The 24000-nt window shown below is 42.4% G+C and overlaps 1 protein-coding gene across 3 annotated transcripts in view; it reads right to left on the reverse strand.

The window, feature by feature from the left end:
* The window catches only part of LOC123509490 (SCY1-like protein 2), a 307200-nt gene that overhangs the window by 98716 nt on the left and 184484 nt on the right, over positions 1–24000 (reverse strand). For all 3 annotated transcript variants that reach the window (XM_045263803.1, XM_045263802.1, XM_045263804.1), the window contains exons 6-7: positions 23250–23345; positions 6617–6762 (exon numbers count right to left, since the gene is read on the reverse strand). In XM_045263803.1, coding sequence (XP_045119738.1) covers positions 6617–6762; positions 23250–23345 — 242 coding nt within the window. The remainder of the gene's footprint in view (positions 1–6616; positions 6763–23249; positions 23346–24000) is intronic.

Below are 24000 nucleotides of genomic sequence, written 5' to 3' on the forward strand. Positions count from 1 at the left end.
AAGAAAATGGCTGAGAGATTCATTGAAGAAGAAAAGCAGAAATAATAGGTAGCAGGAAAAAGCAGAAGCAGGAAGAGGAAAATAAACATGTAAAGGAGGAGTAAAAGGATGAAAAGTAGAAAATAAACAAGAACAAGAACGAATAGGACGAAAAAGTAAATAAACAATGTAAATAAAGAGGATAACAAATAGAAATTGACACAAATAACAAATGTGAGACGCGTAAAATAGCTGGAATATTCGAGTCCAAATTCCTGCGAGAGTTTCCCAGTATGAGCAAATTCACACTTCAAAGTTAAATCGCATAAGAATATTATGAAGATGAAATATGCATTCAATTTCTTCATTTTCCTCAATATATTTACGTGCGTGTTTCAATAATCTCTCTCTCTCTCTTTTTCTCTTTCCTCTCAATGTTTCCTGCATGAAGAATAATTTCCATTTTCTGTATCACGCGCGCGCGTGTGTGTGTGTGTGTGTGTGTTCTCTTTCCAGGCTAAACTTTTGAAAATACAAATGACACACACACACACACACACACACACACACACACACACACACACACACACACACACACACACACACACACACACACACTCTCTCTCTCTCTCTCTCTCTCTCTCTCTCTCTCTCTCTCTCTCTCTCTCTCTCTCTCTCTCTCTCTCTCTCTCTCTCTCTCTCTCTCTCTCTCTCTCTCTCTCTCTAACCTAAATCTTTATAAGTAAGGGAATTAGAAGAGAAGTGTTTCAACCCTATTCGCTGACATGACCACTACCACCACCGCCACCGCCACCACCACCACCGCTACTACCACCGCCACCGCCAATCTCACAGGCAACAAACAACAAAGCACTTGTCTGTGATTCCTGTTTCCATTACCTATTGTGTTCTTCGTGTACTGGCGCGGCAAATGGTCTGCTCATGCTCACCTGAATCTCTGAGGACGAGGAAACACAAACAAAGAAACGGATGGTGATGTTGATAAAGATGGTCGTGGTGATGATGATGGTGATGATGGTGATGATGTTAGTGGTGATGATAGCTGTAGGTTTATGGTTATTAGGATTAGGAGCAGCAGTTGAATGAATAATAGTACTAATAATTGTAGTAGCAAGTCGAAAAAAAATTTATTATGCATGAAGAAAAATGTAAGACCAAAGAGTTCTTAGGTATACCTCAGAAGATCAAATATTAAAAGGAAAAAAAATATAATGAAAAGCACAAAACAGTCATAAAGTAAATGTCACATCTCGGTTTAGCGGCAGAACTGGGCGAAGTGAGTAATGTCCCCACTAGAGCAACGAGAGTCAAACAGAATACCGAATCAAGCCAAGCAGGACGAGATCTGTACACCAGTGCCACCAATGGGAACGGAGACGCGGCCTGTTTCTTGCCCTGCACCGGAGACACAAAGCACGCGGCGGCGCCTCACCAAATGATCAGATTAACTCTCATGTGTCCGGTGAGTGAGCGAGTGAGCCTTAGGAAATGCCAACACACCCATTCCAGGTCAACAAGGGCTTGCTTCCCACACGCTGGACAAAAAGACACCTGGAAGTGGTCATCACCTTCAAGAACACTGCTACGGCGGGTCAGGGAGGGGATGGAAGGGGAAGGAAGGGAAGGGAGAGAGGCAGACAGTAGGAAGGAGGCAGGAGGCAGCAGGGAGCAGGCGGCAAGCGACACACGGCCACCATATCAAGGTTGCAACACGATCAGGTCCGCGCCACTAACTTAATTGCTTTTTAGGAAGTTCGGGTGGCTTGGCTCAGCACCTGCTCGTTACTGGTTATGGTGTGTGTGTGTGTGTGTGTGTGTGTGTGTGTGTGTGTGCGAGATCGGAGAGGGGAAGGGAAGGACAAGCGGGGGCTGACTCGTGTATGTGGCATGACTCCTCCAGGCTGTCGCTTCCCGCACAGGCAAATAGCTCGGTGAATATCCAGTAGTGGCGGACTCAAAGGTGATTACACGCGCTGCTCTCCTCGCTCTGAATATTGCCGCGTCTCTGGCTGGAGTTGTTGTTGTTGTTGTTGTTGTTGTTGTTGTTGTTGTTGTTGTTGCTGCTGTTGTTGTTGTTGTTGCTTTGTATTTGAAAGTTGTTTTTTTCTTTTCATTTTTCCCCTTTTTAAATCTCTTCCTATTGATTTTGTTTGTGTGGCGGAAGGCGGCAGTGATGAGGCGGTAGTGGTGGTGGTGGTGGTGGTGGTGGTGGTGGTGGTGGTGGTGGTGGTAGTGATGGTGGTGGTGGTAGTTTTGATGGTGGTGATATGTTACTTGTAGACCATTGTTGCTGTTACCTGGTGGCTGAAATTGTCTTCTGTGAAATCTCTCTCTCTCTCTCTCTCTCTCTCTCTCTCTCTCTCTCTCACACACACACACACACACACACACACACACACACACACACCCACACACACACACACTCACACACACACACAGAGAGAGAGAGAGAGAGAGAGAGAGAGAGAGAGAGAGAGAGAGAGAGAGAGAGAATGTTTCTCCTTGTTGCGTGAGGCTGAATTAGACAGCAGCCTCAAAACTGCAGGGGATCGCTGCGTGGTGAGGCTGTCAGGGGACGGGGGAGGCAGTTGTCAGTTGACGGCCTCCCTGGTGGTACTGTTCTGTTTTCCGTGGGAGCTTTGCCTTCCCGCAGGACCACGGGTGAGGCAGCTGCTGTTGGCCAACGAAGGAGTTCCCAGTCTGCATCGATTTGTGCATAAAGTGCGCTGCCTTCCCAGGGGTAGGTCCCCACACCCTAGAGCAGCTCATCCCACCCCGCTCTGAGTCCTGGGTAGTCCCCGTGCCTCGCCCCGCTGGCCAGGAGAAAGGAGCAGCGTCGGCCGTCCTAAAGCTGCCTCTTATATCATTCACGGAACAAAAGAGCTGACTGCAGGCTGGAGAATAGCGGCGCCTCTCACGGCTCTCCGGGGAGGCTTAAGGAAGAGGAATCTGCAAAGCTGCGATACCTGTTGCTACTTGTTCATCTTCAGTTTTCCTGCAAAGTCCTGGGGTTATTCCTCTCCTGCTTGCACAATGTCTTCACGTTGCGGCGATAAAGATGGCAGGGTGAGATGCGAAACACAAGAATGGCGGCAAACGAGCAACAAGTCTTCATAATTCACGACAGGACAACCTCCTCAAGGAACAACGACAAGTGAGATAATATTAACACTATCCTTGAAACTGACGCCTCGTGCTGCCCTCATGTCTCACTGAAGAGTATGAATCCCTTAGTGCTTGGCTAGACCACTGCTGACGAACTGCACTCCACTCTCACACTCCATTCCTGCACTCCACTCCCTCATCAAGCAAACACGAACCCTGAGAGACGTTCAGTGACTCCTGGGAAGCAGCATGGACTGATGTTCGGACCTAGAGCTGCAGGGAACGCGAGTGATCCATGTTGTCCTGCGTGGCCTGCAATTAGTGAGGCTTAAGCTGCAACATCCTACACACTCACTAAAGACGCTCCTGTGTAATATACGGAAAGGGGTGGAGGTGTAAGACTACGTGCGTGTTTCTGTTCCAGGTGATGAGAGAGAGAGAGAGAGAGAGAGAGAGAGAGAGAGAGAGAGAGAGAGAGAGAGAGAGAGAGAGAGAGAGATTCGTACTGCTAAGGAGCGTAAAGGAAAAAGCAAATATTAGCTGTTTCCAGTACTCTCTCTCTCTCTCTCTCTCTCTCTCTCTCTCATTCTTCTTGCAGCGAAATTGCAGTTTCAAATTATGTAAAGGATGAGGAAGTGCAACAGCAGCAGCAACAACACCACCACCACTACTACCACCACCATCACCACCACCATCACCACCACCACCACCACCAATACCACCACCACCACTACTAGGGATCCCCGGCACGCAGGACTGGTCTTGCCTTGCAGTAAAAGAGCGAAAGGTACGAGAAGCTATTACGTTACTGTGTGTGTGTGTGTGTGTGTGTGTGTGTGTGTGTGTGTGTGTGTGTGTGTGTGTGTGTGTGTGTGTGTGTGTGTGTGTGTGTGTGTGTGTGTGTGTCATTAGATTCAGACAAATGGTTAGCACAATATCTTAACACTTCGCCCGTGAAAATGGCACAGCGAGATGAAAACGCGAGGAATGGAACAAATAACCAACAAGTTTTCATAATTCACCACAGAAACAATGAAAAATAAGCCAATATTGTGTATTAGAGAATGGCAAACGGCATACTCAAGCCAACCAGAACCACACAAGGAAGTCAACATGGTTCCTTACGAGCACAGAAGATGTAACTCCACCAATCACCTCCACACCATCCCTTGCCCGCACCTCCAGATAGGAAGCAGCCTTTTTTGGAGTCTTGGATTGCCTTGTCGCTTCCCTGGACGAGGCTCCTCCATTACGTGGCCTTGTTTCTCCTCCTCCTCCTCCTCCTCCTCCTCCTCCTCCTCCTCCTAATCCCTCAACTCGTAGCAGGAAGGTCACTACGTTTTTAGGGTAAGAAGTGTACAATTAGGCACAAATTAAGGGCAGTTTGGTGTCCCTTAATGGCAAAGCAGCTTAGTGAATCATAAGCAAGATTTGTGTGGTGTTCAGGGAAATGAGAAATGGGAATGCACGATAAAAGGAGAAATTAAGACTTCTACTACTACTACTACTACTACTACTACTACTACTACTACTACTACTACTACTACTACTACTACTACTACTACTACTACTACTACTACTGCAACTACTACTACTACTACTATTCCTATTACTACTACTACTACTACTACTACTACTACTACTGCTGCTACTACTACTACTACTACTACTACTACTGCTACTGCTACTACTACTACTACTACTACTACTACTACTACTACTACTACTACTACTGCTACTACTACTACTACTACTACTACTACTACTACTACTAATAATAAATAATAATAATAATAATAATAATAATGAAAACTGATTGAAAAAAGAAAGTTACACACAAACTAAAAAGGAGACTAAAGTAATGAACGTTAATAATCCACTCTTTATCCATCTACCTCTCCCTCTCCCTCTCTCTCACGTCAAGATCAGCAATTCCCGCGCCACTCACCCCGGTACTGGCACAACTGACGCCTGCCCTTTCATGTTGTAGAATCGAATAAGCGAACAGTACATGGGCGACATCAGGTGAGCCAAGTGACGGCCGCCGCGACAAATGCAATCACAACCAATGGAATGAAAAAGAAAATTGGACCTGATGGATCTACACGTCAATGAGTGAAAGTAAATGAACCGAGCGTTGCAGTAAAGTAACAGGCGTGAGTTTTGCAAGTTTTCGGTTGGTTGAACTAGTAAATACACACACACACACACACACACACACACACACACACACACACACACACAACATTGAGCCATTGAGCCACCAGCAATCTTATTCTTCTTTTACCTCCATGCACAAAAAAAAAGATCAGAGAGAGAGAGAGAGAGAGAGAGAGAGAGAGAGAGAGAGAGAGAGAGAGAGAGAGAGAGAGAAACTGTACATATAACAAACCTAAGAACTACCAAAATAAGAGAGAGAGAGAGAAGAAATAAAAGTATTGCAGAGTCATCCCTCACAGAATAGTCCCTCATTAAGACTATTTTTCCCTACGATTCCTTATCATGCCCACAATTCCTGGTTACTGAGAGGAAAAGAATTCAAATCAAGTGATGGTACTAATGAAAGAAGAGGATCTGATAAAAGTCAACGATAATGAGGAGATAACAGTCAGCATTGCCGTGCCCAGTGTGCTCGTTACTGAAACTCAAAGGTATCGTGTTTTCTTACCAGCATTTCATTAGCTCTCCACGGACTTCCATACTTTGACTACTCTAAAAGCTTCAACTTAAATCAAATGGCGAGATGCAAGTGTACGCTATGAAAGGTACAAAAAATAATAAGAAGAGTAATTTTTATCTATTTCTATATATCTTATGCTTTACTTATGCAGGGACTTCCATACTTTGACAACTCTAAAAGCTTCAACTTAATTCAAATGGCGAGATGCAAGTGTACGCTATGAAAGGTACAAAAAATAAAAGAGGAGTAATTTTTATCTATTTCTATATATCTTATGTTTCTCTACTTATCTCTACTAAATCAGCTAAAGAAGAAAGAGATAGTGATAAGGAACGTAGGAGAATAGAACAAAAAAGATTAGAAACACAATAAATCTGGTCTATTTTCATATATTAACTGCCTCATCTTATACATATCTATTTTACTAAAGAAGAAGAAAATAAACTCATGAAAGACAATACGAAGGAAGAAACAATGAAAAGAACGAGAAGAAAAAGGCAAGATATTATTCCCTCCACTTACTTTTTTTCTTATTTATACCATGTGGACTTTTCACGCGAATTTATGGGCTACCTCCTATCTCAAAGCCCACCCACTAGGAAACCGTTGTCCCAAGTGAGGAAGCCCAACCTAAACTCGGACCGTGGACAGGATTCGAAACCGTGCGCTTGGAGACTCCTCGGAACCCTAAACACTTATCTACAAATCCAGGGAGAAAAATATACGAGAAACACAAAACAATGAAACAGCGAGGAGGAGGAAGAGATGAGAGCACTGAGGGAGTATCGAGCGAGCGAGGGAGACAGCAAAGTGAAGGCCACCAGTACTTACCACCTCCAACTGCTTCTGGTACACGGAGCTTGAGTGTGCTGCCTCGATGAGTGAGCGTCCCGAGTTGAAGATAGCGCAGATGACCATCCCCAGCGAGAACATGTCACTCAGAACGCTGCAGGTGGAGGACGTCTGCACCTCGGGGCCTGCGGCGGGAGGACCAGGGGCGTGAGGGGAGGTAGGAAGACTAACGAGTAGGGGTTGAGAGCAGGATAGTAAGAGGAGCCAGACTGAGCAAGGAATGAAGAGTTTTCGAAGGGGAGTAAGAGGAGAGGGAGGAAGAGGGCGAGAAGATTCGATATTATGGAAGAGGAATAAGAGGAAGGGATGAGAAAGAGGAGTAAGAGGGATTGGAAGGACATGAATTGTTATTAAGGACATGAATAGGATTGGAAGGAGAAGAGGAAGATTGCGGAGAGGAGACGATAAGAAGTAAGAAGAGGCAGGAGCAAGAGGATGAGGCAAGGAGAGAGGAGTGGAAGTAGGTGAAGAGGAGAGGTAAGTGAAGGAGTGAGAATAGCAGTCTGGTAGTGAATGCTGGGTACGAGACAGCAATTAGAGAGAGAGAGAGAGAGAGAGAGAGAGAGAGAGAGAGAGAGAGAGAGAGAGAGAGAGAGAGAGAGAGAGATTGCACTTATTTATTCTGTTTTCCTCAAAGTCAAAGTTGATTAATTTCCTCGCTACTCCACAACTCGAGATGATAATGCAATCAGTAAGCCAAACACCCACGCCATCTCTGTGACCTTAACAATGCGAGAAATCAGGTGAAAATAACTGAAACAAAAGGATGCAAACATAGACGCGTCATTTATTATCGTTCACGTTCATTTTGCCTTATTATCAAATGCCTGATTACTTTCCTTACCCTAATTTTTCGTACCCCTTCGGCCAATAATGAACGTACGTCACTTGTTGCTTTGTTTTGGGTAACCATTAGGAATTTACTAAGAATACACAACTACTTTGACCTCATCCCTTAATCCTTTTCCGGTCAATTGTGTGTGTGTGTGTGTGTGTGTGTGTGTGTGTGTGTGTGTGTGTGTGTGTGTGTGTGTGTGTGTGTGTGTGTGTGTTTTAATTACCCTCTAGACTTTAACCAGATCAGTCTATCAAGTTTAAGGAAAAGCTACAGTAGTGAGAGACTTGAGGTTAATCACTACAACCCACACGGGAACAAGCAGCCAATTCTTCTACAACTGAGCGATCAACACAGTCTCCATTCTATTGACGAAACCATTAACTCGTCGTCGCAGATCATCTGAAAACCTCTGGCAGAAACTTTCAAAACTCTCAACTTTTGGAATCAAGGATGTTATTTCTACAAAGTTGGCAGCTGGAGGGCGTAGGCAGCGAGGCACGAGGACAGACCTACCAAGAGAAGCCCGCTGTGTATAGATGGCCCTGATGTTTCCTTAAGGTGAGTACAGATTTCATTCCAGATAAGACTGTCACCACTCTCTACTTCTCTCTTTCAATGCCTCTATCGTCCCCTTCCTTCCTTCCCTCCCTTGTGTTCTCTTCCCTGCTCCCTCCTCCTTCTCCTTTTCAGTCTCATTCACTCTTCTCTGTTATCACTTCCTACAATCCACGTTTCTTTCAATAATATGTGAAACCACGACGCTCCTTGATACTAATGAACACACACGCTGCATAATTATCACGTCGTAGTCAATGTTAGCCTCACTGTTGAAGCGCATCATTAGTAGCGAAAATAGTAAGCTTGCCAAGTGTGTGTGTGTGTGTGTGTGTGTGTGTGTGTGTGTGTGTGTGTGTGTGTGTGTGTGTGTGTGTGTGTCCCACCTTGCTTCTACTTGTCTGTTTACTTCCACCCACCTAAGAGATCCAGATGACAATTCGAGAAACAAAAGTTAGATGAAAATAAATCACAAATAAAAATAGGACACTTTAATAGTCTCACAATACGTGACACGAAGGAAGAGACGCAAGAAAACCAAAAAAAAATGAATAAAGTAAATATATAAAAGATAAATAAAAAAGGAAGAAACAAAAACGAATCTTTAAGAAGAGCGAGGCAATTACGAAGAGGAAGAAGAAGGATAGAGAGAGAGAGAGAGAGAGAGAGAGAGAGAGAGAGAGAGAGAGAGAGAGAGAGAGAGAGAGAGAGAGAGAGAGAGAGAGAGAGAGAGAGAGAGAGAGAGAGAGAACTAACGTAGGAAACCAGATAGGCAAATAAAACAAGCCAAAAGAAGGTTAAAATTGAGCTATGAAAAAGAAAACAAGAAAAATAAGACGAATTTAAACTGAAAATAAATACGCGCAAGGAGAAGAAAAAAATTAGATACAAAAATAGTTAGAAAAATGGCACGGCAAATACGATGAAAAAAAAAAAAACAAAACAAAATAAACAAGAAATATGAGTAGCAGAAAGACATAAAAACACGAAGAAATACATGAAAACAAATGGAAAAAGAGGAACACATAATTGGGAGTGTATATCTAACAAAACAGATCGGGTGAAAATAAAATTGAAACAAGAGAAGCGTAACGAGGCAGGAAAAGGAAACTGATGAAAAAACAAGGACACGAAAAAAAAATACTGATATAGATCGAAATAGAAAGAGAGAGGGAAGGAAACAGAATCAGAAGAAGGTAGAAAAACAAAGTGACACAGCAGAAGAAATGCAAACGAAGAAACGAAAAGCATAAATCGAGAAAAAATTAAGAAAAAGCACACTACATAACAGAAAAGAAAAAGAATAACAAAACAAAGAAGAAAAGGTAAAAAAGAAACTAATACAACAAAAAAGGTACAGATAAGAAAACAGATTACTTTTTCCCCTCGTTTCTGTCACTGAGGAAGACAGAGGCAACGACCATTACGTGAGACAAAGAGAACACCATTACAAGTTTTCTTGACATGTCATAATTCTGAGTCCCACAAAGAGGCCTACACTCTTAAGAACCACGGACAAGCCTACATTGATCCCTTTTAAGTGTACATGGTAGGGCATCTATACTTTCCTGTAAGCCTACCGAAATTAATGAAATATTGGTTCTCCAGAAATATAAGCTATCAGGAGAGGAAGAGGGAGAAAAATGTTTATTATAAAATGTATGTTTGGTACTAATGTGCTTTTTTTTTTATATATTATTAACCCCTTCAGTACCATGACGCATTTCCTTATTCATTCTGCTTGCTATTTGGTGATTTTATACAGCTTCAGACACTCATGTGGAGATTAAGATAGTGAAGACTGTTGCCATTAATCTTCTCACCTCCATAGACCCTTCCTGATGTCAATGAAATGTTCTAGTGGTACACAAACCTCAAGGTAAAAATGTGTCTCAGTATTGAAGGGGTTAAAGTAGAAATGGCAAAAAATATGATAGTTTTAAAATTGTGTGCATATTGACAGATGTTCTCTTATTTGGGTTAACTTTCGAATAAATTTCATAAACCAAAATTAATTGAAATTGCGGCAAAAATTATTAGACATAAATGTTATCTATAAGTGAAGAAATAATAATGACTCTCTCTCTCTCTCTCTCTCTCTCTCTCTCTCTCTCTCTCTCTCTCTCTCTCTCTCTCAACAACAAACTCCACCAAAACTTCCTCTCCAGCCTTCACAAGTTAGTCTCAACAATAGGTTTAAACTTGTGCCGGGTACTGTAATGTGTCAGTCGCCCGTGAACAGCCGCCTACAGCAAGAAAGACCTTATTACCAATTCATTAGCAGCCCGTGTTCTCTTCCCCGCGCCATCCCAGTATTCCAAAAAAGGGTTCGGATTTTCAAATGTTTCTATCTCGGCTACATTTTATCGGACTCTCTAGGGAATGCTATTGGAGTCCTGCAGGGAGTGTTTATGATTCAAGTGCAAGAATTCTGCTCTAGTAGTGAGGAAAGTATATCATGGCAACCCAAGTCTCTTCGTAGCCTCTGAAATTAGTCCTGGTGAAAGCTCAGTGTTTAGGAGTGTTAGATAATGAGATCTGATTCCTTTATTTCTCACGGTTCGATTTGTATTCTCTATTGCCATTATTTTTTTTTTCAGTTACGACATGAGAGAGAGAGAGAGAGAGAGAGAGAGAGAGAGAGAGAGAGAGAGAGAGAGAGAGAGAGAGAGAGCCAAGAATACATACGCGTGAGTCTGTCCTATCTATTTACTCACAGATTGATCTTTCTCTCCATCGCTTCACTAATCAGGAAGAACTTCAGCTTCCGAACCTCCCTCTCCTCTCCTCTCCTCTCTCTCTCTCTCTCTCTCTCTCTCTCTCTCTTCATTCTTCCAAGTAGCTCCTCCTTCCTCCATTCCCCTTCCCTCCTCTCGGCCGCCTCGGGAAGGGAAGGGACGTGGATGTCGGAACAATGCGCCGCCGCCACAGGGAAATCACAAATAGAAAACGGAACAACTGGGTCTCCTTCCCCTTAAGGTGGTGAAGTCCCTGCCAGACCGGTGAGGTGCGCACTGGGAGGTTGGACGCTGCAGTGACTGACTCAGGGCTTGATGACTCGTAGGAAATAGCCTGGCCAAGATATTTAAATTCTGACTTGTATAGTTTTGCAGATAAATACTTTATCCATATATGAATTTATTTTTTTTAGTTCTTTTTAGTGAAGATAATGAGCCTACACCTTTCTTTTTTTGATATTTACTTAAGACTGCTTTATTTTTTAGTAAATAAACGAAGAATGAAAAGAAAGTCAATGCTAATGTACTAAACCTCTTACAGTGCTCTAAATCTTAACAGAACGACTGCAGCATTAAAAAAAAAAAAAATCAATAATCTCTAACCAAATACAGGTACAGAAAAAAAAGTAACGAGTGAGTACGTGAGTGAATCATTACAAATTCGTGAGAGGGAGACCAAAAGTTGACCTAGTGAGAGTTGCTGGCAGGATGACGGCTGAGAACGACACAAGCTTCCTCCAATCTGCCTCTGCTCCCGCCCTGCCTCACCCCTGTCCCGCCCAAGCCGCCACTCAGTCACGCGGAAAGGAGGGGAAGGGATGTGATGCGGTGATAAAAAGAGGGGTATATGAAAGCTAGATTCAGGAAGTGGGTTAAAGGGGAGACCACACGCATGATAGGAAGAGAAATAAGAGGGATGCATGTGCGGCTCAGATGCGAAGCTGGAATGAGAAGAGGGTGCTGGGATGGGATGTGTGTATGTGTGTGTGTGTGTGTGTGTGTGTGTGTGTGTGTGTGTGTGTGTGTGTGTGTGTGTGTGTGTGTGTGTGTGTGTGTGTGTGTGTGTGTAGGAGAGGGTAATATGAGTTTCCTACGGTATGTCTATTTTCTTTTCCTTTTTTTTTAAATATTTCCACTTTTTTCCTTTTTCTTCTGTCAACTTAGATTTATCAACTAATTTATCCTTGACACGTGAAAAAGTAAGGCCAGTCACCAGCCACCGCTTCTACTTCTGGTGAGAGCAGCGTTAGGCCAGAACAGACTTGGGAAATAGATTAGGTCACGTTAGATTAGTGAGCTTAACCTGACCCAGTATAGTATAGCCCATTACAAAAATTGGTCTTTCATCCTCTCTCTCTCTCTCTCTCTCTCTCTCTCTCTCTCTCTCTCTCTCTCTCTCTCTCTCTCTCAGACAGAGTAAACCAGTGTCATTCCGGCTTTGGTTGTTTCACGCGTCACCGTCACTCCTTCTTCAGTTTGATTCGTCGAGTATTGCATATTCTGAAATGTTTCGTCTCTTCTCTTTCTTTCATAGACTCGAGTAGAAGCATCGCATTGAATTCCTTCGTGACCGCACTAAAGCAGCTCTCGTCTTGTTATGAAGCAGGATATAGAACAGAAAAGCTTGGAGATCTAATTATTGCATTTCTTTTGGTATTGACTGATTAAAAATGCAAGATAATGATTCTTTACTTACTGAAAAATATAGAAATTAAAATATTCATTCAGACGAGAGAGAGAGAGAGAGAGAGAGAGAGAGAGAGAGAGAGAGAGAGAGAGAGAGAGAGAGAGAGAGTTTCTTCTATTTCTATTATTTCTTTGCTGGTCACACTTAAATTTTCCATCCCTAGTCTTCAAGTCACCTTCCTTTCCTTTCCATTCCCTTCCTGTCCTTTCTTCTCCTTTTCCTTTCTTTTCCTCACTTGCCTATTCCAGTCCATTGTACGTGTAAGTCACAGCCATTCATCTCTGTCTTTCCCGTCCTTGTCCTTTCTTTCAGTAATACCACGATGCTCCATACTCACTCTCTCTCTCCCTCTCTCTCTCTCTCTCTCTCTCTGATCGCTCTTAACGCTTAACCCTGCTCAGTCCGAGTTACTGACCAGATCAGACAAAAGTTAGCCAACCTTAACTTGCTCTTGGTGAAGTTAGCTCGCCATTAGGGCAAGATACATTTTTCTATCAAGTTAGGTCCCTTGCTATTCCTGTTCATGCTGACGAGGTGTTACTGGACTGGAGGTCATGGTGATTGTGTTTTGACAGGCTGTGATGGTGAGTGGAATGGCAGAGGAGAGGGAAGGAAGGGAGAGGAGAGAGGTAAGCGATAGGGTACGGAAGGAAAAGGATCTGATAAGAGAGAGAGGAGAAGGAAAGGGAGACAGGATTAAGAAAAGGTAGCTTGAGGCGTGGTTGGTACTGCGGGTATTCCAGGAACGCGTATTGTGATTGGCCGCCGCGCTACTCGTGCCGACCAATCACCGAGGCAGAATTAAATCAAGGAATCCAAAGCCGTTTGATTGTCTGCCGCTGATTGGAGAAGGGAATTTTCAGGCGAGCCAATTATGACGAGTATTGCTGCTTCCTCCCTTCCTCCGGCCCGTGAGAGAGAGAGAGAGAGAGAGAGAGAGAGAGAGAGAGAGAGAGAGAGAGAGAGAGGGTGGACGTCAGGTTCAAAAGAAAATTCATTCTGGAAGTAAAATCAAAAGGTCAAGATATCAATTAGCGCAGGAAATTAAAAGAAAAAACAAACTAATGATTAAAAAGAAAAGAGAATGTAGAAAAAAAAATCCACTTAACTTTTCATTTCTAAAAATCAGAAGAGGCCAAGGATATCAGATAGTTTAGATAAAGAGAAATTACCATAACTTTATTTACTGACTATTTCATTGCAAAGTGAATGGAAACATATAATCAGAATTCCAGCAGAGCCACTTACTTTAAATCATCTGACTGGAGTATATACAAAAATCCATACATTGCTTTAATATCTCAGTTTGTAGTGTTGAGTGAATCGTTCAAATAGTATCGACAGAAACGCAAAAAGGAAAACTCCAAGGTCTATTCTTTCATATTTTTCACTTCAGTTGTTATATTTTCTAAACAATCATATATTTCCTACATCAGAGCTTAAAGACAAAGTACGGTTCAATACTATACGTGTGTGTGTGTGTGTGTGTGTGTGTGTGTGTGTGTGTGTGTGTGTGTGTGTGTGTTCGTGCATGAATACAGGGGGGGCGGAAATGAACAGCATAAAATCAGAGTGCAATATATATGGAAAACATTTTACTACTTCCTGTTTCATTTTAGCACCTTAATGCAATTTGTGTGTGTGTGTGTGTGTGTGTGTGTGTGTGTGTGTGTGTGTGTGTGTGTGTGTGTGTGTGTGTGTCTATATTTAACCACACAAGAAAAAAACAACTAAACTTATATAAAAATGAAACCAGAAAATAAAGAAGGGAAACACAAGAGGCACGGAGGAGAGGAGGGAATATGGAGGAGGGAGGAGGGAGGAAGGATTGGCTTACACAGGCGGCGAGGAAAGGAGAGTGGGAGGCACGACGTAAAGGAATGTAAGGGAAAGGAGAGACGGGGAGATAACATGGAGCGTAATCCAAATCTGAGTAAAAGACGAGATGCCCCAAAAATCTGCAGACCAAGATGAATAAAAGAGTCCAATCTGGAGAGAGAGAGAGAGAGAGAGAGAGAGAGAGAGAGAGAGAGAGAGAGAGAGAGACATACATTCTGACAGATTGACAGATATTAGATTACATTATTAAATTGAAGCTTCCTGTCAATTTCAGCGGCACAGTGCGATATGATGACAAGGGCGAGGGTGGTCGTTTTTAAAGAGAGCAAACAGTAAAAAAAAATGAGTTTCCCCTTTTAATATCACACACACACACACACACACACACACACACACACACACACACACACACGTCATAATAGATGAGAAAATAGATAGTCCGTAACTGAGGAGCAGCGAGGCACACATCACAAGAAGGAATGAGACAATTGCCATGGCGGTGGCGGTGGCGAGCGTTGGTTCCAGTATCGAGCTTCTCGCAAACACATAACAAAGGAATTAAAGTTTTGAAATGAAAAGAAAACACTCGGTCCCGCCTTGAATAGAACACTGTATTGTTGTCTTAAAATGTAATCAAAGAACCTGAACTTGTCTAGTGATAGCAAGCAAGACGGAGATGAAAATGACGATCAAGTTTATAAAGCATTCGGGAGCTTGTGTGGTGTGTAAATAAGGAAAATGACGTGCGTGCGTGCGTGCGTGTGTGCGTGAGTGCGTGTGTCTGTGTGAGCCACGAATGGAGGCTGGTAAATTCAATATGACCTTCTTATTCTGAAGTAAACTGTTTAAAGATTGAATAGCATAAGGTCAGTTACACACACACACACACACACACACACACACACACACACACACACACACACACAGCTAACAAGACAATTACCGTGTCGCCTCATTTGCTGTCCCCAGAACCCCGAGTCTCGATGATCCGAAACAATGAAGCATCGAGCGCAATGATGGGATTCCGTTTAACCTCCGTCTCCTGCTTCTGACTCACGTGTTCGAATATTCACAAGTGGTTCATGGAAGAGATAACAATGCTTTGCTCTTGTACCAATTAAATAAATACTCATCCCTACCTAACTAAATACGTATATGCATAGAAGCAATAAGTAACATATAAGTCTAATAAAAGTCTATAAAGATTAAATATATCGTGTGTTGGGTGTGTAGAGGCGAACACAGGCAGTAACAACATAATACCCACTCCTCAATACACCGCCAAGGTAACTATTGGTAACTTGCTTGATGGTGAGGCATCGGGTTTGTTTAAGTTCTGGTTCTCCACTGCTCCCTTCCTTACCCTTAGTTCGGGGATTCCCACTATTGATTACTACTAAACTGGAACCGATATTACTGATAAGCTAACGAAAGGAACAACCACAACGGTAACTTTAATCAACTTTCCTTTTCCTAAACTCAACTCGATCATTTTTTTTTTTAATATCCGACAATTACCTTGGTCTTCTAAAACTTTTCTGCGTCTTAACTAGAATACTTTCAAGGGTCTGCAGTAGAAGTTACATAAGATTTCAACGTTGATTTCATAATTCTAGTGATCTAACACAGTCTCTACGCTATCGATGAGAGAAACACCCTTCAGGTATTGATTTATCATCAGTGTAGCTTTTGACAATGGTGCTAATGAGAAAAAATAGCGTTAACGGACACTCGCCATGTTAAAACTCCAGTCTCAACTCCAGCTCTAGTCCTCAGTACCCCAGATGGGAGATTGGTTGCTTGGATTTGAGCTTATAGGCGCCGCAACAACGAAGGTCATATGGCGTCGCCCCAGATGAGAGAGAAATCAAATCAACACCCTCTCAAGATTAGACTCATTACAGCTTATAAGTGAGAGGAACGCGATGAAGATGAAGACGTACAATCAGGTGGAAAGACTGTGCCAACGAGCATATGAGGAACAAAGGATGAACGAATATCACAGGATAGCTATACATCTGTAGACGGCTCATTAGAAATGTCAACAAGGAATAGGGAATGATGCTTTGAAGTCTACGTTGTCTAACTCAATTGTTAAGCCACGGGTCACAAAGATGCGTATTGGAAGGAAACACCAAAAACCTCTCACAAACTGGTCTCTGATTTAATTGAGCTCTGTTACTGAAAATTCTGGGAGCCTCGTCTAGGATACCACCTTGCCAACCGCACTTGTCTTTAACCCCATCAGTGCCATGACACGTTTTCATATTCATTCTGCTTACTTTTTGCTGATCTAAACAGTTTCAGAAACTTATGTGGGGATTGATATAATGAAGACTGTGGCCATTAATCTTATGACCTCCATGGATCCTTCCTGATGTCAATAAAATCGTCTAATCACACCCAAAACTCGTGGTAAAAAATGCGTCTCAGTTCTGAAGGGGTTAATAATATCTGATATTTTCTGGAGTAGGCATTTTTTGAAGGGTGTTGGTAATGTGGTGAATGCAGGCCAGTGTGCAGTGCAGGTGGCAGTAGAGGAAAGTCGTGCAGTTGAATAGATTATGCATAAAGAGTAGAATCCAAATTAACAATCCACTTAATTGCTTGTATGAAGGGTACGATGATGCCTGTGTGTGTGTGTGTGTGTGTGTGTGTGTGTGTGTGTGTGTAGGGAGGTAGTTATTACGTCTGAGCGTGTGCGACCATCAGTCACAGCTAAACACCTGCCCGCTGCCATTCTGCCTCAACTCGGCCCTCACCTTCACCTGCCTCACACAACTCTCGAGGCACAGCACATAATCACTCTCTTTACCCTCGTCACTCTCTTTACTCTGTCACAAACTTTCCACACCAGCCTAAATACACTACAACATATGGCATCTAATTATGACTTGCCCCTAAAAACAGCTTTACTCCTCAAATGACTTCCTTTTCCTTCTTGTTTTTCTTCTAACGTCAGGGGAAGCAGAGAGGATTATCAGTCGCAGTTTCAGGAAGTTTCACATACTGACCCTTGTTAATTGTCTAAGTCGTTTTGCCATCTAAGAACGTGCGAGTAAGGCAACACTATTACTGAACGATGCTCGATGATTGGGTCACGTATTCTGGTCTTATTTCAAAACGTAGAGAATAACTGAGCCTATACTCCTACTAAAACTCTTATATATTTGTGAGATCCGGATGAAATTTAAAGAAAAAGACACAATTATGAAAACACTAAAAAAAAAACCAGTACGTATCTTAAGAAAAAAATAGAGATATTGTCAGGAATTCCAGGTTAATTTACTGCAGGTTTAAAAACACGACGGTAATCAGCAGACCAATCAGAGGGTGACAATATGCTCCGTGGTAGTGTTGCCATGTTCACGTATCCTCAGGCGGCAATATTACTACCTACGACAATTACTGAGACGCCGTGAGCTGCAGTCCATTGTGTAGTGGTGGTGATGGTGGTGCAGAAAGGGCATTCGTCAAATCAACTTCTGACCTCGTAAAAGAATGGATGGTGGTGACGGCGGTAGTGAGGCGGTGGTGATGATGGTGGTGGTGGTGGTAGTGGTGGTGGTGGTGGTGGTGGTGTCGTCCATAACACACCGAAACAAAAACTGAGGTAATTTTCTTAACAATCTGACGAAATGCTATTAACAAAGAAGGAACGAAAGAAATAAAAAGAACGAAATAAGAAATGCTGAAATTCCAGTTTTCTTCTTTTTTGTTCTTTTTTTTTTTTTTTTTTGAAACGAGAAAATTGTCCAGCACTGAAGGTAACTCAAGTTCTATACAAGTTAAATAAATGTTCTTAAACTTAACCTTGCAAATTTCTCTTCAGATTAATACGAACTGTGTATGAAAAAATTATTCCTGTTAAATACATGGCATTATAAACACAACTTATATGATTTGATGGTGCCTTTGAAATATTCCATCTGATGTCACCATACCCACTCATTCATCGCTTCCTCGCAAATGCTCTCTCTCTCTCTCTCTCTCTCTCTCTCTCTCTCTCTCTCTCTCTCTCTCTCTCTCTCTCTCTCTCTCTCTCTCAAGTAAATCCTGTATGTTTTTCTGCTTCTTTGTTCGTTTGTGTGTTTGTGTGTGGAGAGACCGATAACAATGCTACTTCATTTAATGGTGAGTGATTGACAATTGTGTGTGCCTACCATATCTCTCTCTCTCTCTCTCTCTCTCTCTCTCTCTCTCTCTCTCTCTCTCTCTCTGTGTCAAGGCGGGACAGCGTGTCGGCAAGGTGAGCTAGTAACGTTACAGTCCCATCCCTGACCTTCACCTCACCTTTACCTTGGAGGATTAACGCCAGCCATTTCGTGTGCACAAACATTTACAGCTTACCGAGGGGGAGCTTTTTTGTCTTGTTTCTTTTTTGCGCTATATTGCTTTTGTTGTTATTATTGCCATTTCAGTAGTAGTAGTAGTAGTAGTAGTAGTAGTAGTAGTAGTAGTAGTAGTATATAGTAGTAGTAGTGCATTATCATTCGTGCACCATGACTATTCAACTCCTCTCATCAAATGTACCTCAAATCACCTTATTTATTTTACCTTCGACCCTCTCTCTCTCTCTCTCTCTCTCTCTCTCTCTCTCTCTCTCTCTCTCTCTCTCTCTACTCTACTCTCCTTCCGCGTTTCCCTTCACCACCTCCATGTCTTCCGGGATGAAAGCCGTAATTGAGACCCTTACTTACCTAACGTTCATAGAGTTACCATGGTGAAGTAACTATCTAAATTACTTCCTCAACATTTTACGGCTCCCTTCACTCTATCGTCTCTCTTGTTTGTGGCCCGTTTACCTCGCGGCTCTAATCACTTCCTCGCTCCTGAACCCGCCCCAGAGTCCGCCTCTGAACCCGCCTCTTGTTATTATAGTGTTATCAGCGAGGGCTCAGAAGGGACAAGGCGCCACCCACACCGCCAACACCTCGTTAGTCAATATAATGGGATACCGCAGGAAGGACGGACCTCCTACTATGCTCCTCACCCTTCTCTTTTTTTCCTCTCTTGCTTTGTTTGCATCATCGTATTAGTTTCTTATTCTTGCTCCTCTTTATTCTACTAAACTTGTCTCATTTCTTTCTGCTTTATTCTTCTTCTTCGTCTACTTCTTATCATAATTCTCGTTCATATAATCTTCCTCCTCCTTCTCCTCCTTCTCCTGTTCACTAAAGATTCATGTTTAGGCGTGTAGCAAGTTTTCTACAAGTACTCCCTTATTCTGCTAAACTTCTTGTCTCTTATTTCTTTCTAATTCTTCTTCTTCGTCTACTTCTTATCATAACTCTCGTTCTTATAATCTTCCTCCTCCTTCTCCTCCTTCTCCTGTTCACTAAAGATTCATGTTTGCAAGTATTTTTTACATGTACTTTTCTGTTTCCATACAAAATAAAAACCTGAACGCAGTGAACAAAGCTACAGTAAACTAAACGCCTAGGACTGACGAAATTTATTTAGAACACGGTAAAAAAAAAAAGTGGATATGGATTTACAAGCTGGAAAAAAAAGAACAAAACACAATTCAGAAATGTCAAAGAATAGCGAAAAAAAAAAAAAAAAAAAAAGAAAAGAAAATTGACAATACACCCATGCACGAAAGTGAACAAAACGTCAAAGAGAAATAAAATACACTACGAAATGGAATACAAAGCGATAGAGAAAAGTAAAAATGAAAATAAAGAAAACGTACCTGAATGAACTAAAAAAAAGAGAAAAATCATATAAGAAATAAAAAAGAAAAAATATATGAAAAAGTGAAAGAACAGCTGTCTGACAAGCACAACAGCGTTACAACAACAGCACCGCAATCCACCACAGCAGGACAGCAGGCGTGAGTGAGGGTAACGTGTCAAGGGCTCATCTGTGACGCGAGGTGTGGCGAGGGTCAGGTAGCGTGTCCTTACCTGACGTGCGCCCCTCACCTGTTTAACTTAAAGGTGTGAAGGGCAAGTGGTGGTGATGGTGGTGTTGGTGGCGGTGGTGGTGGTGGTGGTGAAAGTATGCTTGACAAGATTGCAATTGCGGTGTTGCTGAGAGAGAGAGAGAGAGAGAGAGAGAGAGAGAGAGAGAGAGAGAGAGAGAGAGAGAGAGAGAGAGAGAGAGAGAGAGAGAGAGAGAGAGAGAGAGTCTTACATATCGCAAAAGGTCAACAAGTAGGACAAAACTGTCAACACTGATCAAGGGGAAGGTCAGAGAGAGAGAGAGAGAGAGAGAGAGAGAGAGAGAGAGAGAGAGAGAGAGAGAGAGAGAGAGAGAGAGAGAGAGAGAGAGAGAGAGAGAGAGAGAGAGAGAGAGAGAGAGAGTCTTACATATCGAAAAAGGTCAACAAGTAGGACAAAACTGTCAACACTGATCAAGGGGAAGGTCAGAGAGAGAGAGAGAGAGAGAGAGAGAGAGAGAGAGAGAGAGAGAGAGAGAGAGAGAGAGAGAGAGAGAGAGAGAGAGAGAGAGAGAGAGAGGGGTGTATAAATTGACAAGAAAACATTTTACAAGTAAAATTCATGAGTTTTCCCATTATCTCCTCCTCCTCCTCCTCCTCCTCTTCGTCCTCCTCCTGCTCTTCGTCCTCCTCCTGCTCCTCCTCCTCCTCGTCCTCCTCCTCCTCCTCCTCTTCGTCGTCCTCCTCCTTCTCCTCCTTCTCCTCCTCCTCCTCCTCCTCCTCCTCCTCCTCCTCCTCCTCTATATCACTTACGTGCCGGATATTACCGTACAGGGAGGACCAATTAAGTTACTGACACTAAGAGAGAGAGAGAGAGAGAGAGAGAGAGAATCGCACCAACACGTATGCAAATGGAGAAGCGGAGATAGAAAGACAAAAAACAAAGTTGAAGTAAAGAAAGAAGAAGAAAAGGAAGACGGGGATGACGATGACGAATAGAAGGATGAGGAAGAGGAAGAGGAGGAGGAGGAGGAGGAGGAGGAGGAGGAGGAGGAGGAGGAGGAGGAGGAGGAGGAGGGAGAAAGAATAAAAGACAGTGGGGAAACAGACAAATGTAAAAGTGTGTGCGTGGGCGAGTGGGAGAAAATAGAGAACAAGAAAACAAGAACAAAAGAAGGGAGACGAGAAAGAGAGTGAAGAAAAATCAGACACAGGAAGATAGGAAGGAAGAGAAAAGGAAAAAAGAAATGAAAGGAATAAATAGATTTACGTTTACGAGAGAGAGAGAGAGAGAGAGAGAGAGAGAGAGAGAGAGAGAGAGAGAGAGAGAGATGGGAGGGAAGGAATGGGTGAGTGATGAACTATCGAAAGTGGTAAGACTGGAAAAGCCTGACGGAGGAGGAGGAGAAGGAGGAGGAGGAGGAGGAGGAGGAGGAGGAGACAGTAATAGGGACAAAATAAAACAAATAAAGACAAGTATAAAGTGAAACAAAGCAGAAGAATTAAGCGCAAATCAAAGAGAAGCAGAAATGAAATAAAGAATGTGAAAATAAAATAGAAAACGAGGAGAAATAAGGAAAAAAAGAAAAGGAAAACGATGGCGTGATTCACTCAAGGACAAGGACAAAGAATAGAGGAGAATACCATAATGGAGAAGCAAACAAGATAACTATGAAGAGAAATATGAATACGATAATACCACAGAACGAGAAGCAAGACCTTTAAAACATCAACTTTCCAAGCAAAATAACGAAGCATGATACCAAAATAGTCTCGCTGAAAAATAGAATGAAAGAAATGATAAATGAAACTCACAAAGAGGATGTCAAACTGCAAAGTGTGCTGGAGAATTTTATAAAGAATTGTATCTGACCTCGAGTCTTTCTGCAGCATCAAGGGATCCGAACCCAACTATGACTGAATCCTTCCCTATAGCACACGTGTTGAAGAACATACAACTGATACAACTCTCTCCTTACATTACTTACCTTATATATTATTCAGAAATGCATATACGAGACGATCAAAATATCTCGAGTGAATGAAAAATGTAAAGCGGGAATATTTATTGATAGTTGAGAGAGAGAGAGAGAGAGAGAGAGAGAGAGAGAGAGAGAGAGAGAGAGAGAGAGAGAGAGAGAGAGAGAGAGAGAGAGAGAGAGAGAGAGAGAGAGAGAGGTTGATTCTTGTCTATTTTGAGCCCCATTTGTAAGGCACGTGTGTGTGTGTGTGTGTGTGTGTGTGTGTGTGTGTGTGTGTGTGTGTGTGTGTGTGTGTGTGTGTGTGTGTGTTTGCATATACACATACTACACATGAATAAAGGATGAATATGTGTAAATATGGAGCATGGAGAATGAATGGTATTAAGACACACACACACACACACACACACAGAGAGAGAAGCAGTCTACGTGTATATGTAAATGTGATAGCTTTTGAAGAAGAGATGAAGGGAAAGGAAGTTGGTGAAGATGGAAAGACAATAACAAAGAAAAAGAGAGTAAAGAGTGAAAATTAAGAGATAATGAGAAATTAGAGATAATAGGAGGGAAATAAAGTAAGGAGGGAAATGAAAGAAAAGAGAAAAATGAGGATACATGAAAATACAAAAAAAAAAATCTTATGAAGGAGAAAGAATAAAAGGAGAAAAAGATGAAGGAGAAAAAGAAGATGTCAGAATAAAGATTAGATTTCAATAAAAGGTTCATCTTCTATTCTTTCTTTTCTTCCTTCTCTTCCTGCTTCCCCTCCTTATTGCCTTGTCCTTTTTTTCTATTATACCTTCACTTTCCTTCAAGACTGTGCTCCTTCTCCTCCTCCTTCTCCTCCTCCTCCTCCTCCTCCTCCTCCTCCTCCTCCTCCTCCTCCAGTACTACTCAATCCCTTTTCATTATTTCCCATTTTCTCTTGTACGATTCGTTTCCTCTCCTTACTGTCTTCCATTACTCTCTCTCTCTCTCTCTCTCTCTCTCTCTCTCTCTCTCTCTCTCTCTCTCTCTCTCTCTCTCTCTCTCTCTCTCTCTCTCTCTCTCTCTCTCTCTCTCTCTCTCTCTCTCTCTCTCTCTACTCACTGATGTAGTCGAGGTCAGGCTGGGTCATCTTGGGTGCTCTGGAAGTCCAAGGTTGCACGGTGATGTTGTCTGGACCTTCCCCTTCACCCACTTTCTCTGCCGGGAAAGACAACAACACTGTCACACGAAGGAACACAAGGTAACACGTCGTAGAAGGCTTAGCAATATGATGTAGTACTTAATAATTCATGTGTCGTCATTATTACTAGTACGTCTAGGAATTAATAAACAACATTACGAGCAAACAGCGGGTGTATAAAAGAAAACGACAATATCTAGAGGTTTATTTGAGGTAAAAATAGCAAGTTTGGGGGTGATTTTCATTAGATGAGTAAGTTTGCTCGTGTACAGATCTTACTAAAATTACTGTAGCTCATTTTGATGCTAAACACTAGTTGTTGTTTTTTCTTTTTACGTAGGGAAGAGGGCCAGCCAAGGACAAAAAAAAGATAGATTAAAAAAAAGGCCCACTTGAGTGCTGGCTCTCTAAAAAGTGTAAAAACGTCAGCCAAAGTTGGGGAGCACATGCCTCAATACCTCCCTCTTAAAAGAAGACAAGTCGTAGGAATTCGGAAATACAGATGCAGGGAGGGAGTTCCAGAGTTTACCAGTGAAAGGGATGAATGATTGAGAGTAATGATTGACTCTTGCGTTAGAGAGTTGGACAGAATAGGGATGAGAGGAAGACGAAAGCCTTGTGCAGCGTTAATACTGTATAAACGTCTCTGCAATACAAAATTCTCTTATACGC

This window comes from Portunus trituberculatus, chromosome 27 (assembly GCF_017591435.1).
Source record: "Portunus trituberculatus isolate SZX2019 chromosome 27, ASM1759143v1, whole genome shotgun sequence".
NCBI classification, from domain to species: domain Eukaryota; kingdom Metazoa; phylum Arthropoda; class Malacostraca; order Decapoda; family Portunidae; genus Portunus; species Portunus trituberculatus.